Source organism: Mesoplodon mirus, assembly GCF_964341445.2.
Source record: "Mesoplodon mirus genome assembly, chromosome: 3".
In the NCBI taxonomy this organism is placed as follows: domain Eukaryota; kingdom Metazoa; phylum Chordata; class Mammalia; order Artiodactyla; family Ziphiidae; genus Mesoplodon; species Mesoplodon mirus.
This window is the reverse complement of record NC_138978.1, coordinates 160,954,918-160,980,251: the sequence shown is the minus strand read 5'-3', so window position 1 is coordinate 160,980,251 and position 25,334 is coordinate 160,954,918. Positions and strand designations below refer to the sequence as shown.

The 25,334-nt window shown below is 48.2% G+C and overlaps 1 protein-coding gene and 1 long non-coding RNA gene across 4 annotated transcripts in view; one reads left to right on the top strand and one right to left on the bottom strand.

Annotated features, from left to right (window-relative positions):
* The window catches only part of CACNA1E (calcium voltage-gated channel subunit alpha1 E), a gene marked incomplete at its 3' end in the record, with an annotated part of 300,753 nt that extends 279,683 nt beyond the window's left edge, over positions 1 to 21,070 (top strand). For 2 of the 3 annotated variants that reach the window (XM_082612461.1, XM_082612460.1), the window contains 9 exons: positions 4,553 to 4,649; positions 6,734 to 6,839; positions 7,714 to 7,821; positions 9,066 to 9,166; positions 9,440 to 9,546; positions 13,503 to 13,614; positions 17,425 to 17,605; positions 18,763 to 18,953; positions 20,528 to 21,070. In XM_082612461.1, coding sequence (XP_082468587.1) covers positions 4,553 to 4,649; positions 6,734 to 6,839; positions 7,714 to 7,821; positions 9,066 to 9,166; positions 9,440 to 9,546; positions 13,503 to 13,614; positions 17,425 to 17,605; positions 18,763 to 18,953; positions 20,528 to 21,070 — 1,546 coding nt within the window. Of the gene's footprint in view, positions 1 to 4,552; positions 4,650 to 6,733; positions 6,840 to 7,713; positions 7,822 to 9,065; positions 9,167 to 9,439; positions 9,547 to 13,502; positions 13,615 to 16,270; positions 16,400 to 17,424; positions 17,606 to 18,762; positions 18,954 to 20,527 lie in introns of all 3 variants that reach the window. The other variant, XM_082612459.1, reaches the window with a different exon arrangement.
* On the bottom strand, positions 10,958 to 13,921 carry LOC309799400. Its single transcript, XR_014293272.1, has 3 exons — positions 13,478 to 13,921; positions 12,861 to 12,984; positions 10,958 to 11,621 (listed from the first exon to the last, which is right to left on the bottom strand). It is a non-coding gene; the product is annotated as an uncharacterized lncRNA (long non-coding RNA).
* Positions 21,071 to 25,334: the final 4,264 nt, after the last annotated feature.

Sequence of the window (25,334 nt, the reverse complement as noted above, 5' to 3'; positions counted from 1 at the left end):
AGGTCCTTTTCACTTTCCAGTAGTTCTCAAGTGATATTGTGCCTTCTGGGCTTTAAAGCAGAGGCTGGCAAACTATAACCCATGGGCTAAATGTGGCTCACTGTCTATTTTTGCAAATAAAGTTCTGTTGGAGCACAGCCATGCTCATTTATGTACTGTCTATGGCTGCTTTCACACTACGAGGCAGAGGTGCATATTGTGACAAAGACAGCATGGCCCTCAAATTCAGAAATATGTATTATCTGACCCTGTACTTAAAAAGTTTGCTAGTCCCTGATTTAGAGTTCAAAGGCAGCCTTTTGGTCCTCACAGTTGAAGACAGGGTAAGAGTGCTGTGAGCGCTCACTCCATGGGAACTTTTCTGTCCCAAGTCATCTTAGTTTTAGGATTTTATCTCACCAGTCTATCCATTCTGGTCCCCCTCTGAAAATACTACAAGAAATTCCATCCTTCATGGGAATGGACCACGTTGCTTCCACCTGGAACTACTTCATAATCTAAGACTCTTCCCAAATCTGTCCTCCTATGAGGCTTGTTGAACTTGGGTCACTGCTTTAGATGTTGAAAGAGTGAATCAGAATTCCTCTTCCCCTCAGTAATTATTAATGACTTAGCACAGAGTTCTCTAAATCTGTTCCTGTTACAATGGCTGAGCAATGGCTTTTACTTTCTGGGCCTTCTTTCTAGTAGGATAGGCTGCTTAGAATGCAGTAGGCACTGTGTTACAGGGGAATGCAGCCAGGCCTGTATCTTGTCAGCTCTGTGGCTTTGGACAAGTCACTCAACCACTCTGAGCTTCCACATTTGCTGTATAATAGTGGTAATGATCCTACCTCCCTTGAAGGCTGGTTGTGAAGATTATATTAAATCATGTATGTAACTGTTATAATTAATTACCATATGGGAAAGAAAATATGAAAAACTGGTGTCTGTAAAGCTGGATGGCCATGGGATAGGGAGACCAAGAAGGGACCTCTCCACTCACCTGAGAGAGGGGAAAGCAGCTGCTAGCAAAGGAGTTCATTGCTCACCTAGCCTCACTCAGGTGCCCTCGGCTCTCAGAAACCCCAGCTTCTTGGGGTTCACATTATTTTGGGACCCAAGTGCCTCGGGCATTAAACGTGCTGCTCCCCAGTTCTTCCATCTGCTGGGAAGAACAATTCCACGAGAACTAATCATGAGACTCAGACGCATGAGCTGTGAAAGAGCAAAAAGACCAAGGAGAACCTCTTGTGTCTACTTTGAAATTCACAGCGTAACTTGTCCTGGTTATAGTTTTATTGGCCTTCTCTATGAGATGAGAGGGGAGACTAACCAAGGTAAAGTAAGCCAATGTCTTCAAAAAGGAGACACACAGGTTGCAGAGCACATCAGCCTGAACACAGCAGGACCAACGCACCCACGTGCCATCCACAATAAGAAACAAAAGAACACATGGTAAAATGAACCTCCCCTTAAGAGTCAAGAGACTTGGAAGTACGGCTGAGCTGCTATTTGGAAGAAGAGGAGGAATCAACAGCAAAATCAAGAAAAAATTAGGAAGAGTGACACTGGGGCAAAGTTGTAGTCTCGACATCACTGGCGAGGATTGGTTGCTTGGAGGTGGAGAATGCCTGCTTATAATTTCGGTGGAAACCCTGGTCTGTACCAGGACGTGTCCAGACCCTCAGATCCCTGGCTGTTGCTGACTTGTTCTGGCCCCTGAGGGAGCAGATGCTTTAGCCACTGAAAATGAATCAACTGTTGAGTCTGTCCTTTACACAGGAAATCAGCATTCTCTAGCAGGCTCTGTGAAAGGGAAGTGATAAGATAGGCCACAGTGTTCCTGGAATTCTGACTGGATCTGACCAAGCTGCCTATGGGCTGGGTTGCAGGAGCAGGGCTGGCGGGAGAGCATTTCGGCTCCCTTGCAGGCTGCTTTCTGAGCACAGATCCCGGCAGGCTCCAGCCAAATTGAGAAGAGTTTGCCCAAGCAGAACTCGGGGAAAAATCTGCCACAAAGAGAAGCAAAGCCATTTGCAAATTCCCTCATGCCAACTGTGCTCCTTGCTAATTAACCTAATGGGAAATTTCTTTCTCGCAGTCTGTAGAAAGAGACTGACTTTCCCACTGCCCTGACAAGCGGGTCTGAGTAACTGACTGTAATCAGTGTCTGTGAAGAGCAAAGGGTTCTGCAGTCTGCTTCACGGCAGCCTGGTGTCTGCTCTTGGTGGCAGTCAGAGGTGTTTGTGAATTGGTGGGCTTTGTTCTTAGAGGCCTAGCTGGCGCCAGGCTCCATTTTCTGCATCTGGCCAGGTGTAGGCCCAACAGATATCTCTGGGTGCTCGTGGCCACTAGGCATTGAATGAGCTCCGATTCCTTAGAAAATTCGAGGCAGTGCAGTTTGCAGTGATGGTTCTCTGATACTTACCATGCTGTTTGCAAGCTGGTGGTTCTCTGATGCTTTTCGTCCTCAGTCTCTCCTAATCTGGCTTTGCCGGGCCCAAGGAACGAAGCCACCCTTCCTCTTCCAGACATCCCCTTCATGGCTAGGCTGTCGTTTCTCTCCTACCCTTCTCTGAGTGTCCTATTAACCCACCTGTGCTTCCTTTACAGCGGCAGGATCCTGTATAAGGATATGTACAAATTAGTGCGGGTGATCTCGCCACCTCTGGGCCTGGGAGAGAACTGCCCCTACAGGGTGGCTTGCAAGGTTTGCCTCCGGTCCCCAGCTGTGACCATGACCATGACCGTGACCGGCGGCGGGGTGCAGCCTCCAACCCCCCTCCTCTCCGTTCTCCACCACCACTGCGCCACATGAGGGAACCTTCATGTTGCTTTCCTTTGAGTTTAAAGAGGTCCAAACCCTCCCAGAACCAGCAGCTGTTACACAAGGAAGAAGGGCACGTTTTGGGGGGAAGGCGGATAAAAAAAGAGTTAAGGACTTAATAACGGAGGCTGCTTTGACCTCTGTCTTCTTCACATGCACACACTCATTCGTGCACGTATAACACACACATTCTCCTCTCTCTCTTTCTCACTGCCCCTTAATCTGTGGATTTAACCAGAGGGACCTCTCCCTCCTCCAGAGAATGCAGAAATCTTTTGAATCCAGCAAGGAGTTCTGGTTTCTTTTCCCTGGAGACAGAGGGCCTCCTTTTAGCAAACGAGTAGCATCATCCCATATACGGTGTAGAAAAGTGTGATTCTAGCCATGGCTACCTCTGCCCAGCTCTGCATAGTTTGGCCACAAGCGATTATAAAAGCTATAGGACAAAAGGGAGGTGAGAAATAATTTTAAAATGAGGGCAGGAGGGGAGGATAAGTCAAGAAGGCAAAGAGGATGAGTCGGTGGGAGAATTTAATAGCTCAGAGGGTCTGGGAAGGTCCCAGCAGAGGACGGAGGGCTAGGAGCAGATTTCTTGCCTGAGGGTCCTGCCATGTATTGTTGGAGGCACCGAGGGCTCTGTTGTAACTGCCGAGTCACTGTTTGTTTGTGAGACCGAGGACATTGTTCCGGGGCACACAGATCCTCCCTCTGCAACTAGCACAGTGGCTCCACCCAGCCCCTGTCCAAGGCCAAGCCCACTAGATAAGGAAGTCTCTCCTGGTGTTACAGGAGGGATGTGCGGGCTCCCGGGCGCGTAGCACAGTCTGGCAGCTGGAAGACAACTTAGGCCCAGGAAGATGCCAGGCTGGGCGATGGGAAGGAGCTGGCCTGGGATGGTGACAAGTGATTCCCATACTCAGGAGGCCGAACAGCTGCCTCTGCAGAGACTCTTTAAACTCCACCCTGGTGAAACCTGCAGCCGCATGTGGGAGAGCCGGGGAGGGCAGCATGGCATGCGAGATGCTCTTCCTCCTCCTGGTTTTGTTTCTTCTGTCCCCAGCATGCCGTCGCCCCCGGGGCATGCTGGGGCACAAAGAGCAGTCTTGCCACCAGAGCCAGGTGGAAGCAACGGGCCGACTCTGCCCAGCAGCCATAGCGCAGCACTTTCAGCGCGAGCCGCCGTCTCCTGCTGCACTCACAGCCCAGAGGGGGATACACGATGCTCCGCCTGCGGGTTCAGAGCAGGAGAAAGGCCTGACTTCCAGGCCAGCACCCCCGTCCCCAGCCGGGGCCAGAAATCCTAACCCACGGCTGGAACACCGTCTATCTGGTTTATACCACTCTCACACAGCCCTGGGAATTGAAGACAAGCTTGTGTTGTACGGGGGATGGATGAGTGAACAGGTAGGGTGATGCTCATCCTGGAGGAGAAAACTGGTCCCTGTGACAGCCGCGCAGAGAGACCAAAGGTTGTTGCCACGTTCCCGGGTCTGTGTTGGGTGTGCTATAAATCGCACCAGGATGGAGACACGTGTACGACTTGCCTTGATTAACGGGTTTCCTGTTCTTTTCCTGTTTGTCCATTTTGTTTCGTTTTTCTTCTCCTGTTTTCTGTACTCTTTTGTTTGTTTTGGCTCCCCGGGAATGCCTGTTCTCCTCTCCTCCCTGTCTGCATCCTTTCCCTGCCACCCTCCCTCCCTGCCACCCTGCCCCCATCCCCACTTACCACCCCGCCATGAGCAGTGGCCGCATCCATTACACTGAGATGTATGAAATGCTGACTCTCATGTCACCACCGCTAGGCCTCGGCAAGAGATGTCCCTCCAAGGTGGCATATAAGGTAGACCACCTCTTCCTTTGTTCTGGGCTAGTGACCAGCAGGAAATGGGCGCCAGCTGTGGGGAGGTCAGAATGTGGGGAGGAAGCCGGGCTGGGGAGGGAGAGGAGGGAACCAAGGAAAAAAGGAATGATGAGATGAAAAGGTCATGAAGCTTCACAGAAGGATGAAGTCCTGAATCGATACACAAGGTGGTGTGTAAGACTATTAGACGTGGGTTTTTTTTTTTTTAATGTTATTCTGTTTCTACAAGTGTGTGGCTTCTTGTGAGTGGGTTACTAGAAAGAAAGTGTTAAGTAGCATGTTTCCTTCTAGAGAAGGCAGAGTGGTGGGCTGTGGAATAGCATATATGGGCAAGAAGAAAGCCTACAGCAAGACAGCTATCAGAGCTTATAAAAAAAAAACTTCAATCAGATAAGCTAAGGAAATAATGCAGAAATTCCTCTAAACATGGTTCAAGAAGAAATTTTTAGGAGAGAGGAAAACTCTTTTAACAAATTTCTTCCTCCATGACGTAGGGAGGGATGATGGCATGGTTCCTTCTAGGTACCAGAAAAGAAAGAGGAACAACAACCTCCATCCCATGATATATGATGAAGGATGCAGCTCCCTTCCCCATTAGCCCAGCTACCCATTTTTCCTGGCAATTCAAAGGAAAGGGTGATGATGGACACAAGTTGCATTCAGCATTAGATTTGCCTTCTTGGCATGACTGAGTTGTGGGTGGATTCCCCTCAGCTTGCTTAGGACAGCATCGTACATTGGGAGTCAACTGCCATTGGGGTGCTCAGAGCCTTGGGGCCTGAACTTTCTCTCCACAATGAATAATAGCTACTGTTAATTCCCCACTGCTGTTTAGACCGACCCAGAACTCTGGAGCTCTTTCCTTCACCTAGGAATACACCCTAGCAATGTTGCCACTTCTCTAGAAGCCTAAAGAAGTGAGAGAGAGATGGAAGTCAGATACAAACAAGAAACTGGCCTTACACTCTAAGACACCGTGTTTGCGGCATCACATTAAGCCAGATGTTCCAATGGAGTTTTAGAAACCCTGTCTTGGGAAGAAACACTTGCCTTCCTGCTAGGCTGGTGGTTCTGTTGGAGGACCTTCTGCTGCTGCTACCTCCAAGTTTAAAGCTCCAGAGAGCATCTCATTGGAATGGTGGGGGGGGGGGGCGCCCATTAGGGACCCTTATCCACCCCACTACATGGCTCCTCCTTTGCAGCTTAGGGGCTGGCATCCTTTTTTGCTCATGATTCCACATCTAACGGTACCAGGTGGTGGAATGTGGCCCTAAGTTCTTTGAATTTCTGGGGTGAAGCCCAGTGGGAGAAGGGATGTGGGGATTGGAGGAAAAGTTAAAGAATTCCAAAAGCAAGATACTCTCTGGAAAGTGGATTTGGCCATTTCAGTTTGATCCCCTTCCTTTGGGTGAGGGGAACAAGGCCTGCCCACTCTGCTCCTGCCTTGGTCACCCTTCTCTTCTCTGCTCTCCCCAGCCCTCTTCCCCTAGACCTTGTTTGCACTCTCCCACTTTTCCATTCTGCTCCACTTCATCTTTTGGATAAGCTGGACTTCTGCATGTTCAACCATGTGCTGGCAAATTTCATCTTTTAAAGACTCAAAAAGGGGGCATCAGGATGCATCTTTCAAGTCAGATAAGCAAAGCAAAATCTCCCCCATGTGAGTTTTGGGGGTATTCATGGGACAAGTGGAATTATAGAGCAGCCCTGAAACAGGGAATGGAGTCACCTCACAGAGCTGACTCCTTCCCCTGAGCCACTGCTTTTAGGAATCCCTATTAAAGACATTCTTAGGACCGTGGAGGAGTCCTACAGAATGATTTGTCCCTCTTCCCTTGGAATTTGGCATCATTCCCTAGAAATAAACAAAGCAAAACAAAATAGCAGCCAATGAGCCTTAAGTGAGAAGCAGGGAGAGGGCAGGACTGGGACAGGGGACGGGGGAATCCTTGCCCTTCTTTTTTGTCTCTGCACTTGACCTCTGCACTTTTCCTCCCTTCTCACCAAGGTTTCTCTCGATATATTTTTTTCCTCCTGCTGTTTCTTTTCTCTCTTTCACACAGAGGTTAGTCCTGATGAATATGCCAGTGGCTGAGGACATGACTGTCCACTTCACTTCCACGCTTATGGCTCTGATCCGGACAGCTCTGGACATTAAAATCGCCAAAGGTCAGTAAGCTTTGGGAGGAAAAAGATTCTGAAACAACTCACGCAGGGTGGCGCAGGATGGAAATGTTTGACCTTTCATCCATCTGATGATGCGGTGACCTGGAGATCAAATAGTACGGTCCCTGTTTCACCTCTGAGCTACAATAACTATTATATTTGCCCTTTCTTCTTGGTGAAATGAATGGTTTGATAATCACTAAGCCTCCTTTTGACTTCAACAGTATGTGATCTTTGGTGTCTGGCACCTAGTAGGCATTTTAGAAATATTTGTTGATTGAACAAAGGAGTTTTAATTTAGTTCTGTTTTGTTTTTTCTTCCTTATGTGGTGCCTTTAACAGCTTGGAAGCCTTCTGTGGCAGGTGCTATCATGGCAGTATTTTGTTCCTCTTGGTTTCTAATTCAGTGGTTTAGGAAAGAAAGGGTTTACTACTTCCAGATGGGCCTCCAGCTTTCTGCTCTTGCCTGACCCAAATCCTTTTTAAAATCAGGTCACTCAGACTCTGGAGTCAGATCGCTGGAAGAACTGATACACGTATAAAGGCAGAGGAGGCTGGCTCGTGGCTCTCTGCATTTCCCCTTCTGATATATTGAGCAGCTGGGAGCCTCTGTGAATGAATGAGGCTGATCTTAGTCCCAGGGCCTCGGCTGTCTGTGACAGGATATCCCTGAGTCACTGAAAACGGAGCCAAAATATGTTCTCCTTCTTCAGCAGAAAGACCCAGTATTGCAAGTTCCATTGTCACGAAGTACCAAGATCCCCTCTGAGAATATGAGGTGCCATGCTGACTCAGCTCCTTCCCCACCTCCTCCCTCCGTCCTTGTTATTTCTGTGTCTGTTCTGTTTTCGCTATTAATAAATGTATCTTCCCCTAGGTGGTGCGGACAGGCAGCAGCTAGACTCAGAGCTACAGAAGGAGACCCTGGCCATCTGGCCTCACCTGTCCCAGAAGATGTTAGATCTGCTTGTGCCCATGCCCAAAGGTGTGGGGTCTCCTCCAGGGTATCCTTGTCACTGTGGGCCCAGCCCCGCAAGACCACATCTTTGGGGGGGACACAGAATGATCAAGGAGATAAGGGAAGGGTGCTCTTTTATTCTTAGGAAACAAAAATCCCTCACTTCTCAAGTTCCTTTTGTCATTAATTGAAAACAGTTTTTTTTTTTTTACTGAAGTATAGTTGCTTTACAGTGTTGTGTTAATTTCTGCTATATAGCAAAGGGACTCAATTATATACATAAATATATTCTTTTTTATATTCTTTTCCATTATGGTTTATCCCAGGATATTGAATATAGTTCCCCGTGCTATACTAACCTTGTTGTTTATCCATCCTATATGTAACAGTTTGCATCTACTAACTCCAAACTCCCAATCCTTCCCTCCCCTACCCTCCCTCCCCCTTGGCAACCACAAGTCTGTTCTTTATGTCTGCGAGTCTGTTCTTTATGTCCGTGAGTCTGTTTCCATTTCGTGCCATATTTTAGAGTCCACATATAAGTGACATCATGTTATTTGTCTCTTTCTGACTTACTTAATATGATAATCTCTAGTTGCACCCTTGTTGCTGCAAATGGCATTATCTTGTTCTTTTTTATGGCTGAGTAGTGTTCCACTGTATATATGTACCACAGCTTCTTTATCTATTCATCTGTTGATGGACATTTAGGTTGCTTCCATGTCTTGGCTATTGTGAATAGTGCTGCTATGAGCACTGAGGTGTGTGTATCTTTTTGAATTAGAGTTTTGTCTGGATATATGCCCAGGAGTAGGATTGCTGGATCACATGGTAGTTCTAGTTTCAGTTTTCTGGGGAGCCTCCACACTGGAAAACAGTTCCTTAAGATAGGTCACTGTGGTTGTGGATGAAACTTCTTGGCTGCATAGCTCTGTCCTTCCACATAACACAGTTCAGCAAACCTTGAAGCCGCTGGGGAAAAGGTGGTGTTACAAAGAGATGGAAACCTAGACCATTCTGGGGGTGAGGAGGTGCTTACTAATGTGTTGCACATCACTGGTAACATCACCCTCCCTGGGTGGCCGTGGAAGCTCCCTGAGGCTAGACATGGGGACCTATTCACTCTGTAGCCTCAGTGCCTGGCACAGATGGAACCCTCAATAAATGGTGGGTGGGTGGGTGGCCGAAGGGGCAAACCTGCTTCCTAGGTGTCCTCACTCTCCCCCCGTGTCTTCTCCCTGTTCCCCTCCATGCCACACTTGTGTCTTCAGCCTCCGACCTGACTGTGGGCAAAATCTATGCAGCAATGATGATCATGGACTACTATAAACAGAGCAAGGTGAAGAAGCAGAGGCAGCAGCTGGAGGAACAGGTGAAGGTCAAGGACAGCGTGGTGGGTGGGTGGGCCCCTGAAGGGACAGGCCTGTGCATCCCTGGGGCACAGTGCCCTGCGAGTGCTTAGAAGCAGAGGTCAGGCTTTGCAGGGTCCAGGAACCTCCCTAGGATCAAGGGATTAGAAACCCAGTGGGGCAGAGAGGTTCAGATAGTCAAACAGGGTATCAGTCATATTCCTGTTTTACTCAAGTGGTATTTTCCCCCCACAGTCATTTGAGTTCCTTTTTCCTCCTTTCCACTTTTAACACAGAAAAATGCACCCATGTTCCAGCGGATGGAGCCGTCATCTCTGCCTCAGGAGATCATTGCTAATGCCAAAGCCCTGCCTTATCTCCAGCAGGACCCCGTTTCAGGCCTGTGAGTATAACCAGAGAGTCCATGACTCCCCTGCTTGCATTATCACGTGTGCCATCGGGCAGACCCAGAAACTCATTGCCTAAAAGTGCCCGAGCTAATACTAACGCTGAGATGCATGGATGATCCCCTCTCTGAGGGTGAGAAGACAACGTGTTGTATCTTAAGATGATTATTCAGCAGGGGTAATAGAAAAGCAGGCTGAGTATGTTTGGTGCTATGGCCAGCTCCAGAGACAGGGAGCGCTGTGAATGGACAAAGGAAGTAAGGGGCTGTATTAGTATCATCACTTTAGAGTGAACTCAGAGAGGTTCACTAAGTGGCCCAAAGCCATATGGCTGGTAGGAAGCTGAATTGGAATTTAAGTCAGTTATTTCCAAGCCCAGAGTCTTCCCACTACACTGTGTTATCTGTAATGAACAAAAAGAACCTTACATCAGGCAAAACACTTTTTTGTTAATTTTCTATATTGAAAGTGGAAACAAAACCCTAATTAAGGAATGTGCCAATTCTTCCGAGTTGTAAGCCTTAGGCCCAATGTGGACATTAGCCATAAAGGATCTAATGTAATATACATACTTCATTTTAATGCTTTCTTTCTCTCCTCACAAGTGATGTACCCAAAGGGTCCCTCTACCCAACGTAAATGGCTTGTTGTCGTTGGTTATGATTAGTGACTTTTTTCCAGTCTAGCTCTCGTGGAACCAGTAAATCACTAAATATCACAACTTCAGTAATTGTCAGAGGAGTGAAATCCCAGGCTTAGGAATGAGCCCTCAGTCAGAATACCATTTGGAATCTCTCACGCCATAAATTTCTTTCTGCCTGTGGTGTTGGAGACCTGTTTTTGAAAAGCATTGTTTTCAAAGGTCACAATCCAACGCATTTGGAAAAGAAGAAAAACGACCAAGGCCGTTGGTCATTTTTACAAAACATGTGAAGTGTTAAAGTAGCAGGTATGGATTCTCCTGTCTACAGAAAAACAAGTACATGTTTATCTTTGGTCTGTGCAGGAAGGTGGTCAAGAGGTATGATTAGAGTACTAGGACTACCTCCTTGGAAGAGTTTACAGTGTTTTTCAAGGGTCTTTGGCTTAGAAATAGAGGACACCCTCCACCATCTAGATCTGTTTTAGCCACAACAGTTTGCTGTACAGATTAACTCCCATCATTGGACTATTCCAGCCTCTGTCCCATATGTTTATTGATTCATTCACTCACTGATTTGACCAATATTTACTGAGAGTCGGTGTGACCCAAAAACTGGCTCAGACACTGGGGATTCAGTCAAGATGATCACAGTCCCCATGGACACAGTTCTTAAAAAAGAAATTACAAGAGTGATAAAGGTTAAAGTGTGGAAGGGTAGGCTATTGTGACTCTGTGTAAAGGAAGCAACTCACGTAGTTTGAGGATTTGAGGAAGCTTCCCTGAGGAAGTAACATTTGAGTGAGACTCAAAAGCAAGCGCTTCAAGAGGTGAAATAAAGTATGGTAAGTTTAAGGACCCTAAGAACTGTCATGATGGTTGGAGCACAGAGATATCAGGGGACGTGGCAGGTGATGGATTTGGAGGGGCCAGAAGTTTAGTGTCATCCAAGGATAATGGGTGACACGATCATCAGAGTGACATGATCAGGTTTGGTCTTTCCAAAGATCATTCTTTAATCCAGTGTGGGCTGAGCGGATTGGAGGGAAGCGGTTCGAGAGATAGAACACCATTTAGTACGTGGCTGCAATTGTGAATATTATGAGACTGTGGCTTGGACTAACAGGATAGAAATGGGGAGAGAGAATCAGACTTGAGAGGCAATTAATACACAGAACGGATAGGATTTGGTGATTGATCGATTTGCTGCATGGTGTGAAGGACAGGGAGGAATCCAGGATGACCCTCAGGTTTCTGGTTTGAGCTTCTAGGTGGGTGTTGGTCCATTTCCTGAAACGGAGATGCTGGCGGAGCAGCAGGCTGGTTCTTTGGAACCATCTGTGTTTCTAGAGCCCAGAATTGTTCAAGTAGAGATTGCTTTGGAGATAGCGTGGTGGACATGACAGGGCTCCTCTCTCATTGAGCTTACAGCTGGTAGAAAAACAAACATGAAACAGAATTATCAGAAAGAAAAAAACGTGTCATTTTTGATGATTTAATCACAGTTCTGGTGAGTGCTAGGATGGGAAAAAATGCATTATGATCTGAGTGCATGTGAGAGAGACCTCTGACAAGTTTATCAGGTAAGGTTTCCTTAAGGAAGTGACTTTTAAGAAGAATTTTGAAGGATGAATTCCAAAAAGAGTTTGCAAGGGACCGGGTGTTTGAGAAGCATCCTGCACTCTGGGAACAGCCTTTATTCAAGTCCTGAGGCAGAAAGAAGCCTGGCACATTCAACCAACTGAGAGAGCCCAGCATGTTGGAATTCAGGGAATAAGGGAAAGTAATGCAAGAGGAGGGTGGCCAGCTAGGAAGTGGGTCATGAAAGGGGCCTCTGGACTCTCTCCTGATAACAGTGAGAAGCCAGACAAGGTTTTCAAAGTAAGAGGTTACTCAGGGTTTAAATTCTTCAAGTCTATAAGGTTGTTCAGTGCTTTTAAGGGTCCTGTCTACCTATTGGGGATCCTGAAGTTACTCATTTTCTGTAGGACAAAAGGGGGCCCATTTCCTATAGAGCAGTGCTTGTTTCCCTTGGTTCTCAGGCCAAGGCACACAGAAGAAGATGATTGACATTTAAGCAGTCGTTTAAATAGCAGACTGCTCTCTAGCAGTTGTAAGAATTCAGCTAAAGCCCTCACTAGCAGCAAGGGGACAGGTTGGGTGAAAAGTCTGCTCTTCAGATTTTCCCCTATGATCCCAGTCTAATGGATTATTTTTCAGTAACTGGCAATCCTTGCTTAGGTCTCGGATTTTCCACTGGATTCGCAGTCATTAGCAGCAGACTCTGCAGTGGCTGTCTCTGGAGCAGATGGGACACTGGCAGAGACGGTGTCCCATCTCTCCCTCCTAACTCCACACCCACTGAGGGAGCCGCTGCCCCAGTCACTGACCACTTTCCTCTTCTTGTGATCAGGAGGCTCAGTCTGCATGCTGGCTTAGGTCCAAGAGGAACTGTTACTGTCCTAGTAGCAATGAGTGGCGGCAGCAACCGAATTCTCAGGAAAGATCGGCTGCCTCTTTTTTTTCCTAACCAGCCCAGTGGATCCCATTGGCTGAGGGTGTCTTTCAGGTACCAAACCGTGGCTTAAGAACAGGCACACTGCAACAGCTCTCCATGCTTTTCATTCAGAGGCCCCTAAACACTTGGCCAACTCGGCCCCCTCCTTTTACCTCATCACCATTGAAGCATCCTCCTACATAGCCATCGACCCAGACGTTGTCACCTCTTTCACCTCTTCTGAAATCGTTCCATGCAGTTCATACGCCAACAGACAGTGTCTGGTGCAGAGCAGTCCTTCAATAAATGTTCATGGCATTGAATGGTTTGGTTTGGCCAGCGATGTTGGCACAATAAAACCATATTCTTAATGAGAGTGGAGGAAATTTTTTAAAAGACCATGACTGCTTAATATTTAAACAAACTGTTCACTGTTTAAACTATGGCATTTTTCTGCCGAATGGAGAAACTGAGCAGAAACAGGTTTACAATCGAGCATTGGTCTTCCATATGGCTGAGTGTGACAAATGATGTCATTTGTCACAGATATGCTAGTCACCAGCAAAATGATGAATGGTTCCAAATGCAGGTTGAAAACAGTGGTTCCTCTTTTCCAATGCTTTTTTTAAAAATTTTCTATTCTAGGGCTAGCCACCTGTAAGTTACCAGGCTTGCAAGCCAGCCAAGGCTAAAGGGTATTGCCCTTGCTGGGAAGGAAGTCCTGTCTGGGTGGGAATTGGTAATGACAACTACATCATGACTGTTTCTCTTTCTCTCATGAACACATTACCTCTGAACTTGGCATTGCTTTGCAGGAGTGGCCGGAGTGGATACCCTTCGATGAGTCCACTCTCCCCGCAGGAAATATTCCAGTTGGCCTGTATGGACCCAGCTGATGATGGACAATTCCAGGAACAGCAATCTCTGGTGAATGAATGAGTTACATGACCTCAAAAATACTTCCTTGGTTTCCCGACCCCTCCCACTCTCATTTTCAAATTTTATTCCATAGCCTTGCTCCATCAGAAAAAAAAAACCTTTCTGATAGTCCAACCAATTACCCTGAAAGTTTCCTGCCATCTCCCCTTTCATAGCTGAGTTTCTCATGTTCTTTGACAAACGCTCCCTCTTCAGGTTTTACAACCCCAGAGGCTCCTTACCTGCTTCAGGAACTTATAATGCTTCAGGCCAAGCCCTCTTAATTTATGCCCTGAGCATCAAGTGGAGAAGCAGAAGTCACAAATGAAATCTTGCCTTTGAGAGGGAGCCTTAGGATGAATCATCATAAGGATGGATGGCACCAATGGATGACAGATGGAACTTTAGATTTTGATAATACAAAGCTAAAATGGGGCTCCCAGAGATGATGGACTTTACTATTAGTTCAGGAGCCATGAGATCAAGTTCCCTCTGGAGCTTAGAATTAAAGTCCAGGTGGTTATTGGCCTGAAAAGAAAAAGGGTAAAACCCAACCTTTGCGATAGTCTATATAGACAGCTTGTATTAAGTGAGTTCCATGTCACTTTGATTCTAATTCACCTGTGTTCTTCTCTCCCCTTCATTTCTTTCCCTGACCCCTCCCCACTGTTAGTGTACCCCAGCGCCTTCCTCAGTGGATGTGTGGGTGGAGTGTGGGTGTGGCCTGCTTGTGGAGGGCATGTCTGATGGAATGGATACCCTTCAGAGGGGAAAAAGCACTTCAGTAACTCCAGCAAATGAGTGAGTCCATCTCCTGTGACTAAGGAGACAGGGAATTGTACACAGTTGTATTGGGGAGACAGCCATACTCCCCCCTCCCAGTGTATGAGTGGTGGCCTGAAGGTGTTCTTGGTAAAGTGGGTAAGAATGCTTGGAGCAATTCCCTGCCTTCCTGTCTGAGGAGATTAGCACCAAAGCCCAGGGACTAATTGGTACCGATAGTTTAATTCTGAAAAGGGCCTCTCATCATTTTATGGCTTGCCTGGTGATGTGTCTGTCTGGTGAGAAAAATCTCAATAATATGTCCTTTCTTTCACAGGGAGGCTTTACTACATCATCCTTTCTGCAGGTTTCCCAGGGCTGAGCTGTAGTGCCAGGACTTTTTGGATATATGTTCATCTCATTGTCAATACTGGTGTCTGTAATTCAATTCAGGTGTCAGCCCATGCTATACACTCACCACTGTGTACTCCTTCCCATCCTTTGGGGCCCCCTGCTCAACGTCCTGGGACATGGCCATGATTTGTGTGTGGGGGCGTGTCTTACACCACCTCTGATACCTGTTGACTGCAGCTGTTACCACGTAGACTGCAGTGTTGTTATCACACCTGTTTTGAGTCAGACCTGGGTGCCATATAAAGCACATACTGCAAACCCTGTAACTTCTTCAGGTGCACATGTCATGTCCTTTGAAGGCAGTCCTCCTGTTCATACCAGGAACCATTCAGCCAAATGGTCATTGAGGCCAAGGGGGTGTCTCAGGCCCCCTTTCCTTTAATAGTAAGTGCCCTACTCATAAACCCATGTTTTTAGGTGTCATTTCCTAAATGTAAAATGCTTTTTTTCTGGTATAATCTCCAGATGGCCAAGATATTCCTAGGTCTCTTTGTTGGGTGGCCCATATAAACATTTTTAAAGCAGCTCTCTTTGCCCAATGACACTAGCTGTCTATACAGAGCATGTACATTTGCCAAACTAACATTCTTTAACCAGGAAAATTAAATGATCTGGGCACGACCCTAGAGATCTCCAATCCAACCTTCTTAAAGCTCTCAAAGTCCAATACAGTAGCCACTGCCCGCATACGGTAATTGAGCACTTGAAATGTGACTAGTCCAAATTGAGGTGTGCCAGAGGTGTAAAATACATACCAATGTCAAAGACTTGGTACCAAAAAAAAGTAAAATATCTCATTAATTTTTTATATTGATTACATGTTGTCATGAGAATATTTGGATATATTGGGTTACATAAAATCTTAAATTTTAAAATCTTATTATTAAATTTCATGTTTACTTTTTAAAATGCAATTACTAGGAAATTTTAAATTACATAAGTGGTTTGCATTATATTTCTATTAGACTGCACTAGTCCAATGCATTCCTGAAAGATGGCTACCCACCCCCATTATTGGATGGTTTCAATCATAAGAAAGCTCTTAAAATCATGTGTCTTAAGGTTTCAGAAGATACACTTGACACCAGAAATTGGTGACTTTCCTTAAAACAGTGGTTTCTATTTAATTGACAAATGGCTTCTTCAGATTACAAGAATAAACCCCATACTGTCAACTTGCAGAAGGTAGATTTCACAAAGCTATAAAATCTGAAGCATTGCCTCAGTGATAACTAAGATGATACTTAACTAGAAAAGGTGATCCTTATCCCTCAATCCTAGTTAGAGCTTTCTGTTTGGGACATCTGGTATACCACATATGTGCACACATAGACACAAACATATATACACATACAACTGAGACCTTAGAGACGCAAGTGTCTCTTCTGAAAGCCGTTCTTCACATGGAGGAGGCAGAATCATCCACCGGAAGTGAGAAGCAATGGGATGGAATCAAGTCCCACAAGCTTGGCTGTGTGTTTATTTCTAGGAGCCAGAGGTTAGTGAATTAAAAAGCGTGCAGCCCTCTAACCATGGCATCTACCTTCCTTCGGACACCCAGGAGCATGCGGGATCGGGGAGGGCATCCTCTATGCCACGCCTGACTGTGGATCCCCAGGTAAAACGCAACCACCACCTACCATATGCAGTGGCATCCTGGGCTGTATTGGATTGGTGGGTTATGAACAAACATCTGATATTTTCAGGTGAGCCCTTGACTTGCCCCCACCCCTTCTCTATAAGCAAAACATGGCTCATGGGCTTTCTCTACAGAGCCTGCTTCTCCACACTGTGTTTCCAACGAAACCCTAACCACAACAGCCTAGCCAGCAAAAGGGCAGGCCCCCGGATGGGCTCAGCATCCTCAAGACTCAACCAGCCATGCAAGAAATATTTTCCAGGATTTCCCCTGTGTATTTTTCCTTCCTTTTCTCCTTTCCTGGTTCCTCCAGCACGTATGCAGTTACTTACACACACAGCTCTGTGTCAGGACTGTCTGTACTAACCAGTGCAGGCCACGCCTCATTTCTTTGTCTGTTTTCCTGGCTTCTATTTTCTGTCTGTCTGTCCTACATCAAGTTTTGACAGAGGCAAGAAGTTTTTGTGGATCTGTTTTAAAATCTGTGGCAAGTCAAAATGCCAGAGTTTAAGGTGGAGCTGGGGTGGGACTGATCGAGAGAGGGCAGTGCATTCTCAGGAGCTATTCATTTACAAGCTCTCCTAAGCTCTAGCGCTATAGGGTGGCGCCTTCTCTGAGGAGGGCAAAAAACAAAAGGCAAAGCCGTGCTTCTTTCATGGTGGAGACTTTTTGACAGTTGCCCTAACTTATTTCAGAGTGGCTCAAGGTTCATGGCAGGTCCTGGCTGAGTCTCCAGGGTAGAGGGCTCTATGGGCAGCTTGCACAGGACCCTCAGCTCCTTGCTTTCCTGAGCGTGAAGAGGAGCCCTGCACCAGCCCAGTGACTATGTTAACGTAAAGACAGTTTCTGGAACAGCCTCCTCCAGCTAAGGTCTGAGCAAGAGGGATTTATGGGAAGTGACAATTTGCAATCTTCAACAATCTCAGTCCTACATCTTCCTTACTTTTAGACCACTTCAGTAATGTATCCATACCTTGTGTTCTTCTGGGGGCTCATGTTTCCAGGTGGTGACAGACCCTAGCTCCATGAGACGTTCATTTTCCACTATTCGGGAAAAGCGTTCAAATTCCTCTTGGCTGGAAGAATTCTCCATGGAGCGAAGCAGCGAAAACACCTACAAGTCGCGTCGCCGGAGTTACCACTCCTCCCTGAGGCTGTCAGCCCACCGCCTGAACTCTGACTCAGGTGAGGGAGTCTTCACCGTTTGCCTCTTTCTGACGAGAACTGAAAATCACAGGAACAGAATCCAGATAAAGATGGGGTTGCAGAGAGTGAAGGAAGAATGCTCCTTAACAAAGGGGGTTTCCCGTCTGACTCACATCATGAAACAAAGCAACAAAACCCTCTCTAGTCATCACAAAGGCTGATGAGATTTCTTTCTTCCAGAGCAGGGCTACAGAAATCATTAAAACAGAGTTTTCCCAAGGGCCTTCTACAAAACCACTCCACTGCCTTAGGGATGCATTAGAGACCCCCTGGCAAGGGCGGAGCTTTACCCACTAACTGCACTTCGACCCAGACAGTGCTACCTGGAATTGTTTTATGCGTTTGAGTTTTGTTTTTTAAGGAAAAGGGTCATATTGATAGAAACAGAAAATCACTAGTCTGGTTCAAACTATTTTACTAAGTGAAGAAACAAAGATAAAAAAGCAGTGACATATCATAGGGCCAGTAAGTGGCAGAGAGGGGACTAGAAGTGAAATCCTTTGACTTCAGTCCTAGGGCATTACAGTAACTGTGTTTACTTTGTTCATAGCAACTTCTTTTTTTTTGTGGCACACGGGCCTCTCACTGTTGTGGCCTCTCCCATTGCGGAGCACAGGCTCCGGATGCACAGGCTCAGCGGCCATGGCTCACGGGCCCAGCCGCTCCGTGGCATATGGGATCTTCCCAGACCGGGGCACGAACCCATGTTCTCTGCATCGGCAGGTGGACTCTCAACCACTGTGCCACCACGGAAGCCCCACAGCAACTTCTTAATTCCCTTCTGCTAGTGCCATTTTCCCTCCAAAAAGTTACACACCCATGTTTAGGACATAGAGTATTCTTGGGCCACATTGCTGGCAGAGATTCTACCTTAATTGTATCTAGCATAAATGGAAGAAGAGAGTGATTGCATCCTTGAATTTGCACGTCTTTCCAGTGGCAGCTTGCACACTTACCTCTTCACAGAAGGGTAATTTTCCAGTCTTTCTCTCCTTCTTCCCTTTCAGATCACCTGTTGACATGTCTGCAGAAGCCAGGGTCCTTGAGGGGCCTGGTCCCAAGCTGTAAGACTTATCTTTGTGTTCAGCTGCCAGGATGGGCAGAGTTACGATAGTTGCTTTTGTCATCTCTCATAGGCCACAAGTCTGACACCCACCGCTCAGGGGGCAGAGAGCGGGGACGATCGAAAGAGCGAAAGCATCTTCTCTCTCCTGACGTCTCCCGCTGCAACTCCGAGGAGCGAGGGACCCAGGCCGACTGGGAGTCGCCAGAACGTCATCAGTCCCGGTCTCCCAGCGAGGGCAGGTCACAGACCCCCAGCAGACCGGTGAGCATGGAGAGGAAGCTGAGCCTCTGCAGAAGACAGGGAGGGGCGGGCTGTTAACATTAGGTGCAAAATGTGGGCATCCAGCACCCACACAGACCTCAGCTTCACAGGAAACTGCATCCATTGTGCATAGAGGTTAGCTTTTTACTTAAAGAGGTTAGCTTTTTACGTAACACTTGTGTATTCAGAAATGATATGAATTCACAGAAAACCAAAGAGTCCCCCAAGAAAGACAATGGTGTCTAGGGGTCATTCCATCTTGGTTCTCAGAATCCAGAGTTACAAAGTCACAACAAATAAGTTCATAAATATCTCAGGCAGATTTCAGAGGAAAGGATGGCTTTTTAGCCAGAAAAGTTTTGACCAGTCATGTGACCCTTAGTATTGGTTGGAATGGTGATTCCTCTCTCAACACAGGATTCAAAAGTCAGATCAATTCAACTTCATCTATCTAGCTTCCAGCCATCCCAGGAGGAAGAGCATCTCTCCTTCCGGCCTGTTGCTGAAACATCAGCCTAGGTCTAAGATATAACTACCAGAGCTGTGTGAAAACACTCTCTGGCCCTGTTTTCCTCCTGACTACCATCCCTCACTCCCTGCCCTACCTTGCTCCAATACTCGGAGTCCAGATGTGAGACCCATCAGCAGTGAGCAGTGGGGAAGAGGAAGGGCTTCCACAGCCAACTTTTAGACGCAGTTGAGAAGTTTACTTCTAGAGCAGTGGTGTCGAGTTTTAGTGCAGAATGGAGTCACCTAGGGCTTGTTCTAAGTGCACGTTCCTGGGACCTCAAGGCTTCTGCTTCAGTAGTGAGACCCGCTGTAAAGCAGAACCCAGAAATCTGCACTTGGAAGGACCCCAGAATCTCCCAGGAGATCTTGAGCATGTGGTTCCTAGGTTACACGCACACCTTAAGCCTCAACACCGAGCTGGAGGCCCATTTACCAACCCCTGGGCTCAGAGACCCTTGGGAATAGGTGAGCAGGTCAAGTCAGGCCTGAACCAGCAGATGAGTGGGGGGATGTAGAAGCCAAGTTAGTCTTAGCACGCCACTGAAAACACAGATGCAAAAATGAGAAGATGAGGGAAGGTATTTGCCATGGCCTTAGATCCAATTCCCAAGAACGTTCCCCAGACAGAGCAACTCTAGAGCATTTGTTTACCTTTCATGTAGTTGTCTTTCCCCAAAGCTTCAAGTCTTTCTCTCAACGTGCCACGTGCTAGATAGAGTGAGCTTCCAGATCTTTGCTACTCAATGTGTTTGTTCCAAGCACCGGCAGCACCTGTGAGCTTGTTAAAAATGCAGGATCTCAGGCCCCACCCCAGACTTTCTGAGCTGCATCTGCAGTTTAACAAGACCCCAGAGATGCATAAGCATATTGAAAGTTGACATACCCTGGTCTCGATGGTACTGGCTCCTGAGTCTCCTGTAATCTCTGCATCCCTGAGTGGATGTGACTGGTAGCAGAGGGGACCCTGGTGGCTCTCTGTAGGAGGCGTTAGGGACCTTAACCGGGTCCCAAGTAGGAATGATGCCAAACCCAGGCTAACATGCCATGTTTTTCCTGCCGCACAGGGCACAGGGTCCCTCAGTGAAAGCTCCATCCCCTCCGTCTCTGACACCAGCACCCCAAGACGAAGTCGTCGGCAGCTCCCACCTGTCCCTCCAAAGCCTCGGCCCCTCCTTTCCTACAGCTCCCTGATGAGACACACTGGGAGCATCTCCCCACCTGCTGATGGAAGCGAGGGTGGCTCCCCACTGACCTCCCAAGTTCTGGAGGGCAATGACGCCAGCCTGCCCGAGTCTTCCAACCCCCGGTACGTACAGCAGAGCCACCCCTCCTCCCCACAGCGCTACATCTCTGAGCCCTACCTGGCCCTGCACGAGGACTCCCACGTCTCGGACTGTGGCGAGGAGGAGACGCTCACCTTTGAAGCAGCTGTGGCTACCAGCCTCGGCCGGTCCAACACCATCGGCTCGGCCCCGCCCCTGCGGCACAGCTGGCAGATGCCCAATGGGCACTATCGGCGGCGGAGGCGCGGGGGGCCTGGACCAGGCATGATGTGTGGAGCTGTCAGCGACCTCCTGAGCGACACGGAAGAAGACGACAAATGCTAGAGGCCGCTCCCCCCTCCGATGCATGCTTTTCTCTCAACACGGAGAAAACCAAGACCCCAGTTGGGAAGCCAGCGTGGCCCGGGGGGGAGGATGAGGGAGGAAGAAGATAGAAGGACACCGTGCATTATCAGAGAAGAGGACGGGAAGGACAGGAGGAAAACTGGTCAGACCCACCAAGTTGCTGTATTTCCCTTGGCAAGATGGGCACTGCCATAGTTCTGCCTGTTTGCTGGGGAAAGAATATTCAAGAACATGGAGGGTTATTCCCAGGGGAGAAGGGGCACGAGGATGGCTTTGCTTCCCCTTGCCCCTTCCCACTTTTCTATAGCCATGGGGACGTCGGGCTGGCCTGTGGCTGTGCCTGTTGCCCTGAGAAGCCTGGAAGACATTCTGGCTCTTAACTGGGGGAGTCATGGAGACCCTGGGAGAGGACTCTCCTCCCTCACCAGCCCTTCCTCCTCGGCCAGCACCCCTGCCACCAGGCCAACCACGACGGCATCTCACGCGTTATCCTGTGGCTTGCGTCCCCAGAGGAAGCACGGGCTGAGTTCAGGAGCATTGGATGTCAAGGGTAGGAGGCAGAGAGGGAGGATAAAGGGGTCGGGGGGGGGCGCTGTGGTGGTAGCAGCGAGAGCTGGTCTGGGTGAGCAAAGCCATAGTGCGGCAGCCCTCACCATAGCGGAGGGGGCGGGGGAGCGGAGCGCCGCTGGTTCTGGTCGCTACAGGCCCATCTGAGGCCTGTCACCCACTCAGTAGGTGTTCTGTTCATTTAGGATAGGCCAGGGAGGTCCCCTGAGGTCCAGGGAGGTGCCAAAGGCTCTGGTAAGGGTGATATTTTCAAAGTATTTAACGACCCGTGTGACCAGGGCACCAGCTGATGAGAGTGGAGTCCGGCCTTAGCGCTGGCGCCCCATGCCACGACAGGCCTTACTTAGCCCGGGAGATACCGGGCACGGGGGAGCCCCGAGGGTGGGCTGAGTGTGGCAGGGGGGCACTTAAGGGGCTCAGGCAGAGTCAGTTTTCCAACCAGTACAGAGGTAATTCAGTATGTGGAACGGTGCTGCAGCCGGCCCAGCACATACCAGCTGAACGTCAGCCCGGACTCTGGGCCAGGAGCAGAAGAAGACCTCTTTGCCAAGCAGCAAGGCCAGTGCCGTGCCAAGGCTAGTGAGCCCAAGTGCCAGTGGCCTAGCCTTCCCAGCCACTCCCCAAGAGGGCAGCACATACATATCCAAGGTGAGCTACACATCACCTGGTAGGGACTTCTTCCGTAGAGATGAGAAAGGCCAACAGATTGCAACCAGAGAAGCTTCAATGAGAGAGTCCCTCTGAGTTTACTGAGGAGCTCCCGTGAGGGACGGACCCTTGGACGGGCAGCTTCTGCAGCTAGTTTGTGACTGAGGGTCAGTTTGTCAGGATACTTTAAGGTGATGAGTAAATATACCTCAGCTTAGACCTGGGCTGCTCCTTCTAGCAAAGCAGGCTCCAGTGGGGCCTCAGTACACAAGGTGACAGGCCTGGGGCCCCGGTGGTCCTGAATATTCCCCTGGGCTTTCCCCATCCCTAAAGTAGAGCTGAGCAGAAGACAACCTCAGGACATCGTTCCCAACCCCCAAAACTCATAAGCATTGAGAAAAAGAGAGCCCTTTCTTGGCTGATCAGTTCTCCTTCCCTGTATCGATTATCCATTCGGTGGAAACACACCACCCCCTTATGTCCCTCTCCAGTCCTCCAGCACCATCACCGTTAGGTGAGAAGGATTTCCTGCAGGGGGTACCAGGCAGGGCCCTCCTCTCCCAGCCAGGAGCAGATGGAACCTGCCTCCCGGGACCCTCCATGGGGCGACTCAGAGGCCCCCAACTGAGATCGCAGCGGAGAAACACGCTTTGTTCTCCTCCAGCCCAGGCAGACTTCACGTCTTGTGTAGGAGCAGTCAGTGGCTGTTATTTTTCTTATGAACTTGGGTTTTGGGTTTTTTTTTTGTTTTGTGTTGTGGAAATAGAAATAAGGCATCGTCGTAGCAGCTCTGAAAAGCCAGATTCAACCCTGTGGCTGCAAAATCATTTGTGATGGCCCTGCCTTTTGTCCTAGACATGGATGGAGCTTCACGGCCCAGAGTCAGCCCCCAAACCAAAGCAGTCCTGGGGCAGGAGACCAGTGAGGCAGAGATGTAGGCCTCCCACTCTGAAACCCTTGTCTTTTTTCCCTTTCCTCTCCCACTCAGCACATGTGTGTGCTCAGGGGTAACTGAGAGTGTGACTCTGTAACACCCTGATCCTAACAGACGGGACTGTTACCTGAGACTCAGACTCGGGGCCTTGTACTGTCTTAAGTTTCCCCTGCTCGGTGTCATTTCCTGCCAAAGTGCTGCTATGGGCTGCTTCGCACAAAATTGCTTTCTTCCACCTCGGAAATGCAGCTTTCCCGAGGGAAAGGCTGACACAGGAAGGCCATTCTGCACCAGCGGGTCTATTGCATTGTGTTTTGAGAACGGGTGTTGAAGTGACGTCTTACGCCATTGCAACAGGAGACACTGAGGCTGGGAGAGCAATTACCAGAAGTGGGATTTGCCTGCAGACAACATTACAGACACTCAGTTTGCTGTACCGGGAAACCTTCCTGGACATCTGAACTCCTTAAACTTACATCCACACAAGCACTTGAGTCCTGAATAAAGTGGCATACTGCACCGTAGATGCAGGGCCCTGACTGACTCCTTGGGCGTTTTTAGTACCCATGAACTTATGAACTCATCTCTTTAATTCAACTCCCCCTGACCAAGAAATCAGGTTTCTAATCCCTTAGCCTGCATTTACCCTTCTATTAAGACCAGAAAATAAAAGACAATTTTCTATGAAGTCACGGAACGCATTAGCATAATCTTACCATGGTTTCCTTCCACCTCTGAATAAATATGAACCCTAACCTTCCCCCAATAGCCAACCTGGAGATCCATTCCTAGGTGTCAGATTCTGCCTCTTTCCCTCGAAAAGAGCCCCCCCCCTTTAAATCTCAAAACCTGTGCTTCTCTTTGGATTAAAAAGTATGGCAGCATCTTGAGAAATTCCAAGCAAAACAGAACCACCACCAGTGTTTGAGATACACCGTGTGATCAAACTCAGCACTGTAGGTCCCCTCAGAAGAATCTTTAGCTGTATGTCCAGTTTCCCTTGCCAATATGAGTCTTCAGGATCTCCTCAAAATAAGAAAGAGGGAGGTAGTGGGGAGAGGAAGGGAAAAAGAAGGAAGGAGAAGGAAAAGAAAAGAAACCAAGGCAGAGAGATGTTCTAACTAGGTTTGTGTTTAGATACTCCTTTTTTCACTTCAGGCTCCAGACAGACTTCTGGTGGGGAATTCATCTCTTTCCGTGTACGCATATGTGTGTCCCTCTGCCTGTCTCAGTCACCAAGGGGGCAGAGTGCCAGCAGGCCTTCAGACAAGGGGGTAAAGCTCTAGGCTCTAGGCCAAGGTGCCCTGTGAGCCAGGGTCAGGATAGACTTACCTACACTGTGAAGGGATGGTACCCTTGAGGGTCCCCCAGGCTCAACATGAGCCATGAACACAGCTGCCCAATGTGGGGCTGTGTGCTTTTCTAGCTGAGGAATCTATTTCTAATCTGGGTTTCACTTCTCCCCATTCAGTGTTTCTATGAGGTACTGAAATCACTGATACCAGTTCTCTGAAGCTGAACTCCAGATCTTCTGGTTTTGCCTTCCCTTGACTCTGGCACCACAAAGAGAAGACCCCACGTTCCACCACTCGGCCAGCACGCATCCTCCACACACATCCTCCTTCACATAGGCTTTGTGATGAGCCTGGGCGCCCTCTGTCCTCCCATCCCAGCCCTTGTTTTGCCACATGTTAGTAATGACCCAACTCCTGAGATGGTTAAGTCCACCCAGTCCAAGCTTGTCTGCCGACCTGCCTGACTCTGCTGGGCTCTCTGCCGTTAGGGCATGCTTGAGCCTCATGAAATACAGTCGGGGACTCACCTGGTGATACAAGATGATCTGAGATAGTGTAATGTGCAGAACTCTTGCTGGTGTGTATGAAACGTCCACATACTCGATGAAAGCCCATCGTAGGGAAATCAGGTCTCTCCTGGAGTAATGGAACAAAATTGAATAACTTTGATGCTTTAAGAAAGTTCTCAATTTTTCATTACATCCTTATTTCTAAAGCCTGTTCTAGATGTCTCGTTTTTGGACAGAGTATTTCTTTAGTGGGTCCAGCCAGGGATAAGTTGAGAGATTCTTTCATTTCT